The sequence below is a fragment of the Lipophrys pholis genome, assembly GCF_963383615.2.
Source record: "Lipophrys pholis genome assembly, chromosome: 12".
Taxonomy (NCBI): Eukaryota; Metazoa; Chordata; class Actinopteri; order Blenniiformes; family Blenniidae; genus Lipophrys; species Lipophrys pholis.
Window position 1 is genome coordinate 1,983,089 of NC_137641.1, and position 11,679 is coordinate 1,994,767.

The window sequence follows — 11,679 nt, forward strand, 5'->3', positions numbered from 1 at the left end:
AATGTTTTGGCTCGTTTCTGTGCAGTTTGGTCCGCTTTGTGCTCAGATGAAGCCGGAAGTGAGGGGGCGGGGCGTCTCGGTTCTCGAGAGTCCTGTGCTGCTGCTTCGGTTGGTTTGAATGTGCGTCGCGCGGAGTTTGCCGGTTAAAAAAAAATCGGGTTTTTTTCAGTGTAATTGTTTATGTGAACACCTGTAAAAATGAACCGGACACACGCGGGATTCCTATTTTATCGACTCGGTGGTAAACAGCAAGCTAACAAAGGTTACTGTACGTCTAACTTAGTGGGTGTTTTGGATTCAGTGGTTCCCCTGGTAACTGGTGAAGGTCGTCCTCTTGCGTCGCAATTTGCCGCTCGTAACTACATGCAGATGTAAAAAAGCAACTGGGATCCGTAGCTGTCTTTATAAACTCCGGTTAACCACTATAAAGTTTAAGGTATTATGCGATTTGTGAGACTTATTTTAACATTTGCTTTCGCTTGAGCGACGACGCACGCCAAAGGAATTCACCAGTTAACCGGGGAATCAGTTAATCCGAAACACCGGTCCGACAGTCTGTAAAGGCAGCTAGCGGCTGGTGTACCAGGTGGTTTGTCCAGTGTTAGCCGGTAATGATGGACCGGAGCGCCGGCCGGGGGAGATGATGAGCTCCGGGGGACTGAAGCTGAAAGTTAAGCGGGTTTGCGCCAGGAAAAGATCCAGAGAGGGACCGAGGTCTCACCTGACACCTGACCCGAAGAGAGGAGGGGCACTGACATGTCCCCGGGGCGTCATGGTGGAGGACCGGGGCTCACGTCAGGAGGTCAGTCCGTGGAAAACCCGACTGTTTCAGCCTTAAATCGTTGCTAATATCAGTAATGTGATGCTTCTGCTCTTGTAAGATTAATTTTAAAGGGTCATATGTCAAATTGAAGTAATGCCCCTCCAGTGCGTTAGGGGGCAGTAGTGAGTCAGTGCTGCTGGACACGTTATGGGCCGAAACTAAACATGATTAAAAAATACTGTTTGTCAGCGGCTTTAATGCTAACGTTTTCATGTTGGCGCCGCTGAATGCTAACAGGTAGCGTTGTGTTTGGTGGTGATTTTACTAATCAATGTTCAACAGTTTTGCAGCGACGTTGAAGATTTGTTCGGCGACTATGACAGCATCCTGGAGGACAGCTCTATCCTCGTCAAGCTGGACCGCGCAGAGCGGGACCAGAGAGATGCCGCCGATTGGCGGGAAGGCGACGGCAGACGGTCCCGTGGCGACGACCTTGGTGATGACCCGGAGCCCTTGGAGGAGCTCCCGCCCAGCCAGCTGCAGTTCCAGGAGGAGGTGGAGGAGAAGAGGAGCCGCCTGCAGGACGGGGGGAAAACCTCCACGCCTTCTCGACATGTCGAAGCCGGGCCACGGGCGGCGAGCAGCGGCGGCCGGTTGAGCGTGGCAGAGCAGCTGAAGAGGACGATGCTGGGGAACGCAGCGGCACCCCGTAGCATCTCCCGGGCGGAGGTGCTGAAGGAGGCGGTGGTGTCCGAGGAGATCAGCGAGGCCGTGCGGGCCGTGGAAGCGGCGGCGGCCGAGTCCAACGACTCCACCGACCTCGGGCCGTTCTTCGGCCTGCCGAGCCGAGTGAAGGAGCTGCTGCACCGACTGAGAGGGATCGAGACCCTGTACGGTGAGATGGAACGCTCGCTCGGTTTAAAGTATGTTTGTTTGTTTGTTTGTTTGTTTGTTTGTTTGTTTGTTTATCCATTGATGGAGTGATTGATTGATTGTTTGATTGACAGGATAACCGCTTGAGATGTAACATTTATTTGCGAAGACGTCCTACAACAAGCATCTCGAAACATTGATAATAAAATAAAAGAATTATTCTCCCAGAAAGAATCTTTAAACTCTCCTTTCCATACGGGTGAGAATAAAGCAACAGACACACCAGGGACGTCCCGCCAAATTCAAATGCTGGAAAATACCAGTTTGTGAGGAGGAATTTCCTTCAGGAAGGTTTTGACGACGCGTTAAAGACGAACGTCAACGACTACAACTGGTTTCTAAAAATGTTCATTTTTCCCATCTGGATTCTGGGAGAGGAACCTTTCAGTTCCTGTTTCCACGACAACGGTTGATGAGAAAACGCTTCGTGTTCGCATTTCTGTTTCAGATAAGTTTCACCCTCACTCAGCAGCGATCTGAACCCGATGTCTGTTTCTACGGAAACAGCAGTAGCACTTATAATGATGTAGTTAGCATGCTGAGACACCAGGAGCAGTGTTTCTGTCGTCTCCTCGGAGAGACATCGCTTTCACAAAGTTTCTTTTTCTGAGTGTAGTTTTCATTTATCACATGTTCAAAATGCTACAAAAGTTCAGTTTTTTCACGTGTGTGTGTGTGTGTGTGTGTGTGTGTGTGTGTGTGTGTGTGTGTGTGTGTGTGTGTGTGTGTGTGTGTGTGTGTGTGTGTGTGTGTGTGTGTGTGTGTGTGTGTGTGTGTGTGTGTGTGTGTGTGTGTGTGTGTGTGTGTGTGTGTGTGTGTGTGTGTGTGTGTGTGTGTGTGTGTCCAGAGTGGCAGGAGACGTGTCTGAACCTGGACTGCGTCGCCCAGCGGAGGAACCTGATCTACTCTCTGCCCACCGGAGGAGGAAAGACTCTGGTGGCTGAGATCCTGCTGCTGAAAGAGCTGCTGTGTAGGAAGAAGGACTGTCTGTTCATCCTGCCCTACGTCTCTCTGGTGCAGGAGAAGGTACACACACACACACACACACACACACACACACACACACACACTGCAGGCTGAGACACTGCACAGAGCTGAGGAATACTGTGTGTGTGTGTGTGTGTGTGTAGGTGCGCGGCCTGGCAGGTCTAGGTCTGGAGCTGGACTTCTTGGTGGAGGAGTACGCCGGCAGTAAGGGGCGGTTCCCGCCGCTGAGGAGGCGGAGCCGCAGGTCTCTGTACGTGGCGACCATCGAGAAGGCTCACAGCCTCGTCAACTCACTGCTGGAGGCCGGACGCCTGGAGCAGCTGGGCCTGCTGGTGGTGGACGAGGTGTGTGTGTGTGTGTGTGTGTGTGTGTGTGTGTGTGTGTGTGTGTGTGTGTGTGTGTGTGTGTGTGTGTGTGTGTGTGTGTGTGTGTGTGTGTGTGTGTGTGTGTGTGTGTGTGTGTGTGTGTGTGTGTGTGTGTGTGTGTGTGTGTGTGTGTGTGTGTGTGTAATGTGTGTGTGTGTGTGTGTGTGTAATGTGTGTGTAATGTGTGTGTGTTGCAGCTCCACATGCTGGGTGAAGGCAGTCGAGGAGCTCTCATTGAAATGACTTTGGCCAAAGTTCAGTACGTGAGCAGTGAGTGTCCTTGAACACACCACCAGCCTCTCACCTTCATCTTCCTCACCTGTTACGTTGTTTTTGTTATTTTAATGTAAATTCTGTCTGATTGTCATTGACCTTCTCTTCCTCCTCCTCCTCTTCCCCCTTCTGATCTTCCTCTCCCTCTCCTCTTCTTCGTCCTCTTCCTCTCAGAATCTACTCAGATCATCGGGATGAGCGCCACGTTAGGAAACATCAAAGACCTCCAGAAGTTTCTGAGAGCAGAGAACTTCACCAACGACTTCCGTCCGGTGAGTTTCGCTGCGTCGCCTCGTCTTCGTCCCACAGAACGACGGCGACTCGATGGCGTGTGATTCTGTTCTCAGGTGCAGCTCAAGGAGTTCGTCAAGCTGGGAGACTCCATCTACCAGGTGGAGCCGACGGAGGAGAGCGGCTTGACCTTCTCCCGCCAGCTCAGGGTCAAAGTGAGGGCAGCACACACACACACACACACACACACACTGACACACACACACACACACACACACACACTGACACACACACACTGACAGCTCCGCCCTGCAGTACTCCAGCTCCATGCAGAAGATGGACCCGGACCAGGTGGTTGCTATGGTGACGGAGGTGATTCCGTCTCACTCCTGCCTGATCTTCTGTCCCACCAAGAAGAACTGTGAGAACCTGGCCAGCATGATCTGCAGCTGCCTGAGGAAGTGAGTGAGATCTCCTCCAGCTGCCTTCACCTCCTCCTCTTCTCCTCCTCCTCCTCACTCTCACTCCTCCTCCTCTCCTCCTCCTCCTCACTCTCACCTCCTCCTCTTTTCCTCCTCCTCCTCCTCACTCTCACCTCCTCCTCTTTTCCTCCTCCTCCTCCTCCTCACTCTCACCTCCTCCTCACTCTCACCTCCTCTTCTCCTCCTCCTCCTCACTCTCACCTCCTCCTCTTCTCCTCACTCTCACCTCCTCCTCTCCTCCTCCTCCTCACTCTCACCTCCTCCTATTCACCTCTCCTCCTCACTCTCACCTCCTCCTATTCTCCTCCTCCTCCTCACTCTCACCTCCTCCTCCTCTCCTCCTCCTCCTCACTCTCACCTCCTCCTCTTCTCCTCCTCCTCCTCACTCTCACCTCCTCCTCCTCCTCACTCTCACCTCCTCCTCCTCTCCTCCTCCTCACTCTCACCTCCTCCTCCTCACTCTCACCTCCTCCTCCTCCTCACTCTCACCTCCTCCTCCTCTTCTCCTCACTCTTACCTCCTCCTCTTCTCCTCCTCTTCTCCTCACTCTCACCTCCTCCTCCTCTCCTCCTCTTCTCCTCCTCACTCTCACCTCCTCCTCTTCTCCTCCTCCTCCTCACTCTCACCTCCTCCTCTTCTCCTCACTCTCACCTTCTCCTCTCCTCCTCCTCTCCTCCTCCTCTCCTCCTCCTCCTCCTCCTCACTCTCACCTCCTCCTCCTCCAGGGAGTTCCTGCAGCACCGGCAGGAGGAGAAGGCGGAGCTCCTGCTCCAGCTGAAGGAGGGGGGGCGGGGCTCAGTGTGCCCGGTGCTGAGGAAGACCGTCCCGTTGGGCGTGGCCTACCACCACAGTGGCCTCACCGCCGAGGAGCGCCGCCTGCTGGAGGAGGCATATTCCCGAGGAGTCCTCTGCCTCCTCACCTGCACCTCCACCCTGGCTGCAGGAGTCAACCTGCCGGCCCGCAGGTCAGCGCTGCGGGGGTTAAACTGCACCGTGTGCTCTCCAACACCACACTACACAATACACACTACACAATACACACTACACATTATACAGCAGGGGTCCTCAATAGGCGGCCCCCTCCTGTGTGGCCGGCGCCGGCCCATCAGCTGCACGTCAAGGTGAAATAAAGTGGAATTTGTGGGGGAAAATGTGCTGCTCTAACTAGTTTGGACCTCATCCCACACCGTAGACGAAGCCGGAGTCTGTGAGCGTCTAATTACATCAATGCACGCTCTCCTCGGACGTCCACGGATTTTAATTTCACGACCCGGAAGTCAAAATTAAAGCAATAAGCAACACGAGCTGCAGCATGAAAAAGCACAAAGAGGATCAAGAAGCTTCAGTTGAACTGAGACTAGACTGAACAGGTTAGTTTATATTACCCACCCATACTTGACCTGCAGCAGACCGGAGCTGTGCGCTGCGGCAGGCTGCTGTGAGTCGTTGCGTGTCGTAGTTTTCTATCATTAATCTGTCAGGAATGTGCTGAATCGGGAGAATTTGTTCTATCTAGCTGTGGGTTTTGCTATGAGAGACGTGTCCAGCTGCCAGGACGCACCGTGAACCTGAGGACATGAGACTCACCGTCTCAGGGGCGTCTGGTGGAGGCGGGTGTTCGCCCAGGGTGTAGAACAAGTCAGGTCTGCTACTGAGTTTAAAAACATGTGACTCCACCCCCCCATGACTCCACCCCCCCATGACTCCACCCCCCATGACTCCACCCCCCCAGTTCTTCTCCCAGCAGCTACTGAACAGTGGACACACTCCAGAGCGCTCAGCATTCAGAGAACCTCCATGGAGTTGATCAGAGAGGAGGATGCTGCAGGGAGCGAATGCTGACACTCTGTAGAACACATCAACACACATCACTACTAATCCACACACTCAGTTACTAACTTCACCAGTACAGCTGGTTCTTCATCTTCCTGAAGATTCATTGGAGCTAAAAAGAAGTTCAGGAATATCAGGAACGTTCCGCCCATTTAAGAACCATCTTCAGATGCATCAGGTCACATGAAGAATGTCAGGAATGTGGAGGAACGATGGGAATGATCTTGGTAACTGTCTGATAATACTGCGACTAGAAGAGTGGAGGATTGGGTGGAGGATTGGGTGGAGGAGTGGGTGGAGGAGGGTTCTTCACCTCTAATCTCTGACTTAAAGAGACAGAATGAGAAACAGACGTTCTGATGTAACAAACATCAGAGGAATTTCCTCATCTCATCACTTTTCTCACTGATTGGTCAGTCAATTCATTTGTTTTGTTTATTTGGCTTCTAACTGGTTTATTAGAATAAAAATTAAAACAGTAAGTTTATTTAAATAGCAGTTTTTATACTTCTAATAATTAAAAACAATAATTGGATGAAATGAGAAGAGAAACCAAAGCAGCACTGAAACAACAATTATAGAATTTAAAAAGTAACAAACTGAAAATCTCTCTCTCTCTCTGTCTCTGTCTCTGTCTCTGTCTCTGTCTCTGACTCTGTCTCTGTCTCTGTCTCTGACTCTGTCTCTGTCTCTGTCTCTGTCTCTGTCTCTGTCTCTGACTCTGACTCTGTGTACCCTCAACACAAACTTTGAAAATCCCAGACTTAGATTATGACTACAACCACCTTGAGTACTGTTACTCATATTAATAATGATGGTAACAGTAGCTGACATTTGTAATTAAAACAACTTTTACTGACATCCTGCAAAAAACTCGCGACGGTTCCGGCCCTTGGTTTGGCGTGTTGGTCTGATTTTGGCCCCTTTTATATACTACACACTATACACTACATACTACACAATACACAATACACACTATACAATACACACTACACACTATACAATACACACTATACAATACACATTATACACTACACACTATACAATACACACTACACACTATACAATACACACTATACAATACACATTATACACTATACAGTATTTGCTACACGCTCCTCATCGTGTTGGGACTGTCCTGTTCTCTCCATTCAGTCGGTCCTGTCCTCCATGCAGGGTGATCCTTCGCTCTCCCTACGTGGCCACGGAGTTCCTGAAGAGGAATCAGTACAAGCAGATGGTGGGTCGCGCCGGGCGGGCCGGCATCGACTCAGTGGGGGAGAGCATCCTGATCCTGCAGGACCAGGACCGAGACAAGGTCAGCTTCCTGACCTGTCGATAGCATGCTGCTGTTCTCTGAGTCACCAGCAGGGGTCTCAGTGGAGCACACTGTGGAGTTCTCTCAGTTTCAATCAACAGATTCCAGCTTAATCTTCAAGTCTGTGGTTTGAAGAAGGATGTGGAAGAGAACCTGGACACAAGGTTCCTTTGTTTTTCCACTGAACGTGTTGAAATGTGTGTGTTTCCTGCGACGTCAGGTGAAGTCTCTGCTCTGCGCTCCGATGGAGAACTGCTACAGTAACCTGATGCACGATGAAGGAAAAGGCCTCCACAGTCTCGTTCTGTCGCTCATCGGGCTGAATGTGAGTCTCGTCCTTGTTCTTCAGAGTGCGTCGGCTTGAACGGTCTCGTTCTTCCCTGACTGGAACTGGAACAAACCAGAGGCGACTGTGTTGACAGGTCAGCACGACGCTGCAGCAGCTGCAGGACTTCCTTGGCGGGACGTTGCTGTTCGTGCAGCGGCAGCAGCTGTGTGCTCACACCAGCCTGCAGGAGTCCCTGCAGCGCAGTGTCCGCCTGCTGCAGGAGAAACACCTCGTCTCCTCCGCAGACCGTCAGACGCTGCAGGTCACCAAGCTGGGAAGAGCCACGTTCAAAGGTCTGCCTGCACATCCAGGACCATTTAGCAGAGCAGCAGGTTGAGTTTAGCAGAGCAGCAGCAGGTTGAGTTAGCAGAGTAGCAGGTTTAGTTTAGTTTAACAGTGTAGCAGCAAGTTTAGTGTAGCAGCAGTTTGAGTTTAGCAGAGCAGCAGCAGGTTTAGTTAGCAGAGCAGCAGCAGGTTTAGTTAGCAGAGCAGCAGCAGGTCTAATTTAGCAGAGCAGCAACAGGTTTCGTTCAACAGAGCAGCAGCAGCTTGAGTTCAGCAGAGCAGCAGTAGGTTTTGTTTAGCAGAGCAGCAACAGGTTTCGTTCAACAGAGCAGCAGCAGGTTTAATTTAGCAGAGCAGCAGTAGGTTTTGTTTAGCAGAGCAGCAGCAGGTTTCGTTCAACAGAGCAGAAGCAGCAGCTTGAGTTTAGCAGAGCAGCAACAGGTTTAGTTCAACAGAGCAGCAGCAGCTTGAGTTTAGCAGAGCAGCAGCCCGTGCAGGCCGGTGGTCCATTCAGGTGTCCTCCTGCTCCTCAGGCTCGGTGGACCTGACCTACAGTGACGTCCTGTACCAAGACCTGTCCCGAGGTCTGGATGGTCTCTTGCTCAACAGCCTCCTGCACCTGCTTTACCTGGTGACTCCGTACGACCTGGTCTCTCAGTGCAAACCTGACTGGATGCTCTACCTGCAGCAGGTAACGCCCAACACCAGACCTCTGGACCTCCAGACACCAGAACACACATAGAGTTCCTCGGGGTTCCGTCCTGGATCCTCTTTCATTTGAAACATTCAGTATTTACTTTGATTTTCAGTGAAGTGAGCAGATGAATCATCTGAGCAGTTTCCTCCATTTTCAGCTTCCTGTGTCGTTTTATTCCTGCCGAGTCATGAAGTGTAGAACCTGTCCAGTTGAGTCCTGCCCAGGTGTTGCTGCGGTGGCTCCGCCTCCTGCCCAGGTGTTGCTGCGGTGGCTCCGCCTCCTGCCCAGGTGGTGCTGCGGTGGCTCCGCCTCCTGCCCAGGTGTTGCTGCGGTGGCTCCGCCTCCTGCCCAGGTGGTGCTGCGGTGGCTCCGCCTCCTGCCCAGGTGGTGCTGCGGTGGCTCCGCCTCCTGCCCAGGTGTTGCTGCGGTGGCTCCGCCTCCTGCCCAGGTGTTGATGCGGTGGATTTCTGTTGTGTTTTCAGTTCACGCTGCTCTCCGCGGCAGAGCAGAAGATGTTGGCGGTCGTCGGCGTTCCTGAGAGTTTCGTCGCCAGAAAAGCAGCCGGCCAGTCAGTGAAAAAGGTGAAAGGATGAACACATGAACGTCTCTCACTGTTTCATACCTCCGTCATTCTTTCTTTAACTCCGACATTTTCATGTGAAGGAAAGAGACGTGAGTTAAACACAAAGTTATTCATAATGATAATTAATAAAATGACTCAAAGCAGAAAAAACTGATTTTATACATGAAGCTCTCCCTCTTCTCTCTCTCTCTCTCTCTCTCTCTCTCCCGCTCCCCCCCCCCCCCCCTCTCAGGGAGTGTGTGTTCAGGCAGTAACCAGGATGTACCTCTCTCTGGTCCTGCTGTCACTGCTGAAGGACTCTGATCTGTGGTCGGTGTCTGAACGCTTCCAGCTGAGTCGGGGTTTCGTTCAGACGCTGCTCAGCTCCTCGTCTGCCTTCTGCTCCTGCGTGCTACACTTCACACAGGTTGGTGTAAGCCCCGCCCCCAGTGTAGGCCACACCCCCAGCCGGACCAGGTCTGGTCTGAGTCATGCCGGTCTCTGTTGTGGTCAGGAGCTGGAGGAGTTCTGGCCGTTCCGGGCTCTGCTGACCGAGCTGACCCGCCGGCTGAGCTACTGCGTGAAGGCGGAGCTTATCCCCCTAATGGAGGTGGCCGGCGTGCTAGAGGTCAGAGGTCACGGCTTTGTTCATCTCATGGTGGGGTGGTGTGTGTGACACGTGAAGACAACCTGTGTGTCGGTGTCTGTGTCTGTGTCCAGTCCAGAGCCAAGCAGCTGTACGGCGCCGGCTACACCTCGCTGACTCACCTGGCCAACGCTGACCCCGCCCACCTCTGCAGGAGCATCACACACCTGAACAGGAAGCAGGCCGAGCAGATCGTGGCCTCGGCTAAAGTCAGTGTGTGTGTGTGTGTGTGTGTGTGTGTGTGTGTGTGTGTGTGTGTGTGTGTGTGTGTGTGTGTGGGTGTGTGTGGGTGTGTGTGTGTGTGTGTGTGTGTGTGTGCGAGAGCTCTCAGCTCCACCCACACTGCAGGTTGTTGACGCTACATGTTAAACCCGACCTCCATCAGATGAGAACGTGCTCCGCCCTCAGAGTGACGTGACCTCACACTGAGTTAGTGAATATGGCCGCCCCGCTGGTCAGCGCCAGGGTTGTCAGATCTGACCCACGGTTTTAACCCAAACACAAAGTAAAACCTCCCACAGCCTCAGTGGGGAGCATGTCGATTATATGTGGAATCAAGATGCCAGAAACACGCAACTGCACTAATTAAATGAAAAAGAGAATTAGGCTCCCCAACTGGTGGAGACCTGCCCAACCTGGCAACCCCGGTCAGTGTCGATCCATATTCAGGTGGTTGAGCAACGGGAGGCGACAGAATCTGGACATGAGGAGGAAATAAGAAGAAAACCAGAGCTCAACTTTAACCTTGTGGTCTCGCTGCTTCCTCCGACGCCGATTCACATGTTACATGTTACATTCAAATGTTACATTCACATGTTACATGTTACATTCAAATGTTACATTCAAATGTTACATTCACATGTTACATTCAAATGTTACATGTTACATTCAAATGTTACATTCACATGTTACATGTTACATTCAAATGTTACATTCAAATGTTACATTCACATGTTACATTCAAATGTTACATGTTACATTCAAATGTTACATGTTACATTCATATATTACATTCACTTTACATTCATATGTTACATTTTACATTTATGTTCCATTCACATGTTAGAGACCCAGATCTGATCTGGTTTCTCATGATGGAGGTCTAGAGTGAAAACATCTGAACCACAATGTTCACTTGATGAGACGAGTCACTGAGCATCAGAATGTACCAGTCTAACTGTGTGTGTGTGTGTGTGTGTGTGTGTGTGTGTGTGTGTGTGTGTGTGTGTGTGTGTGTGTGTGTGTGTGTGTGTGTGTGTGTGTGTGTGTGTGTGTGTGTGTGTGTGTGTGTGTGTGTGTGTGTGTGTGTGTGTGTGTGTGTGTGTGTTCAGATGTTGCTCAGTGAGAAAGCTGCAGCTCTTCAGGAGGAAGTTGATGATCTTCTGTCTCCACCGTCTGACCTACCGATATAGACCTGCCTATATAGACCTGCCGATATAGACCTACCTATATAGACCTACCTATATAGACCTGCCGATATAGACCTACCTATATAGACCTACCTATATAGACCTGCCGATATAGACCTACCTATATAGACCTACCTATATAGACCTGCCGATATAGACCTGCCTATATAGACCTGCCGATATAGACCTACCTATATAGACCTGCCGATATAGACCTACCTATATAGACCTGCCGATATAGACCTGCCGCTCACCTCTCCGGGCCCAACCTCCGAGATTCGCCGAGTCACAGACTCAAGGAGTGAAGACACTCTACGATTCAGAGACTTGGAAAGTTGGAGACTCAATGAGACTCCTGAGTCTTGCAGGTTTTTAATGGATGGGATGATTACCAGAGCATCATGTACTGTGTGTGTATATAAACACACGTCCAACATTTAAAATATTTTTCTTTCATATTTTAATAGATAAAGTTTCTTGGATTATTGTTTTTTTTTTTCAATAAAGTTTTTGGTGAATCAAATTGACGTTAATTGCATTTCTGTGTGTGTGTGCGCGTGTACGGGG

At 51.0% G+C, this 11,679-nt stretch overlaps 1 protein-coding gene across 1 annotated transcript; it reads left to right on the forward strand.

Annotated features, from left to right (window-relative positions):
* Nucleotides 1-73: 73 nt before the first annotated feature.
* Nucleotides 74-11,638, forward strand: helq (helicase, POLQ like). The gene is made up of 18 exons (XM_080476287.1): nt 74-802; nt 1,106-1,658; nt 2,544-2,722; nt 2,827-3,027; nt 3,246-3,318; nt 3,496-3,593; nt 3,669-3,767; nt 3,868-4,013; nt 4,760-4,999; nt 7,044-7,185; nt 7,406-7,510; nt 7,608-7,806; nt 8,332-8,489; nt 8,978-9,076; nt 9,311-9,484; nt 9,572-9,685; nt 9,778-9,912; nt 11,035-11,638. The coding sequence occupies exons 1-18, from the start codon at nt 641-643 to the stop codon at nt 11,113-11,115; spliced, it is 2,958 nt and encodes a 985-aa protein (XP_080332413.1). The 5' UTR covers nt 74-640; the 3' UTR covers nt 11,116-11,638.
* Nucleotides 11,639-11,679: the final 41 nt, after the last annotated feature.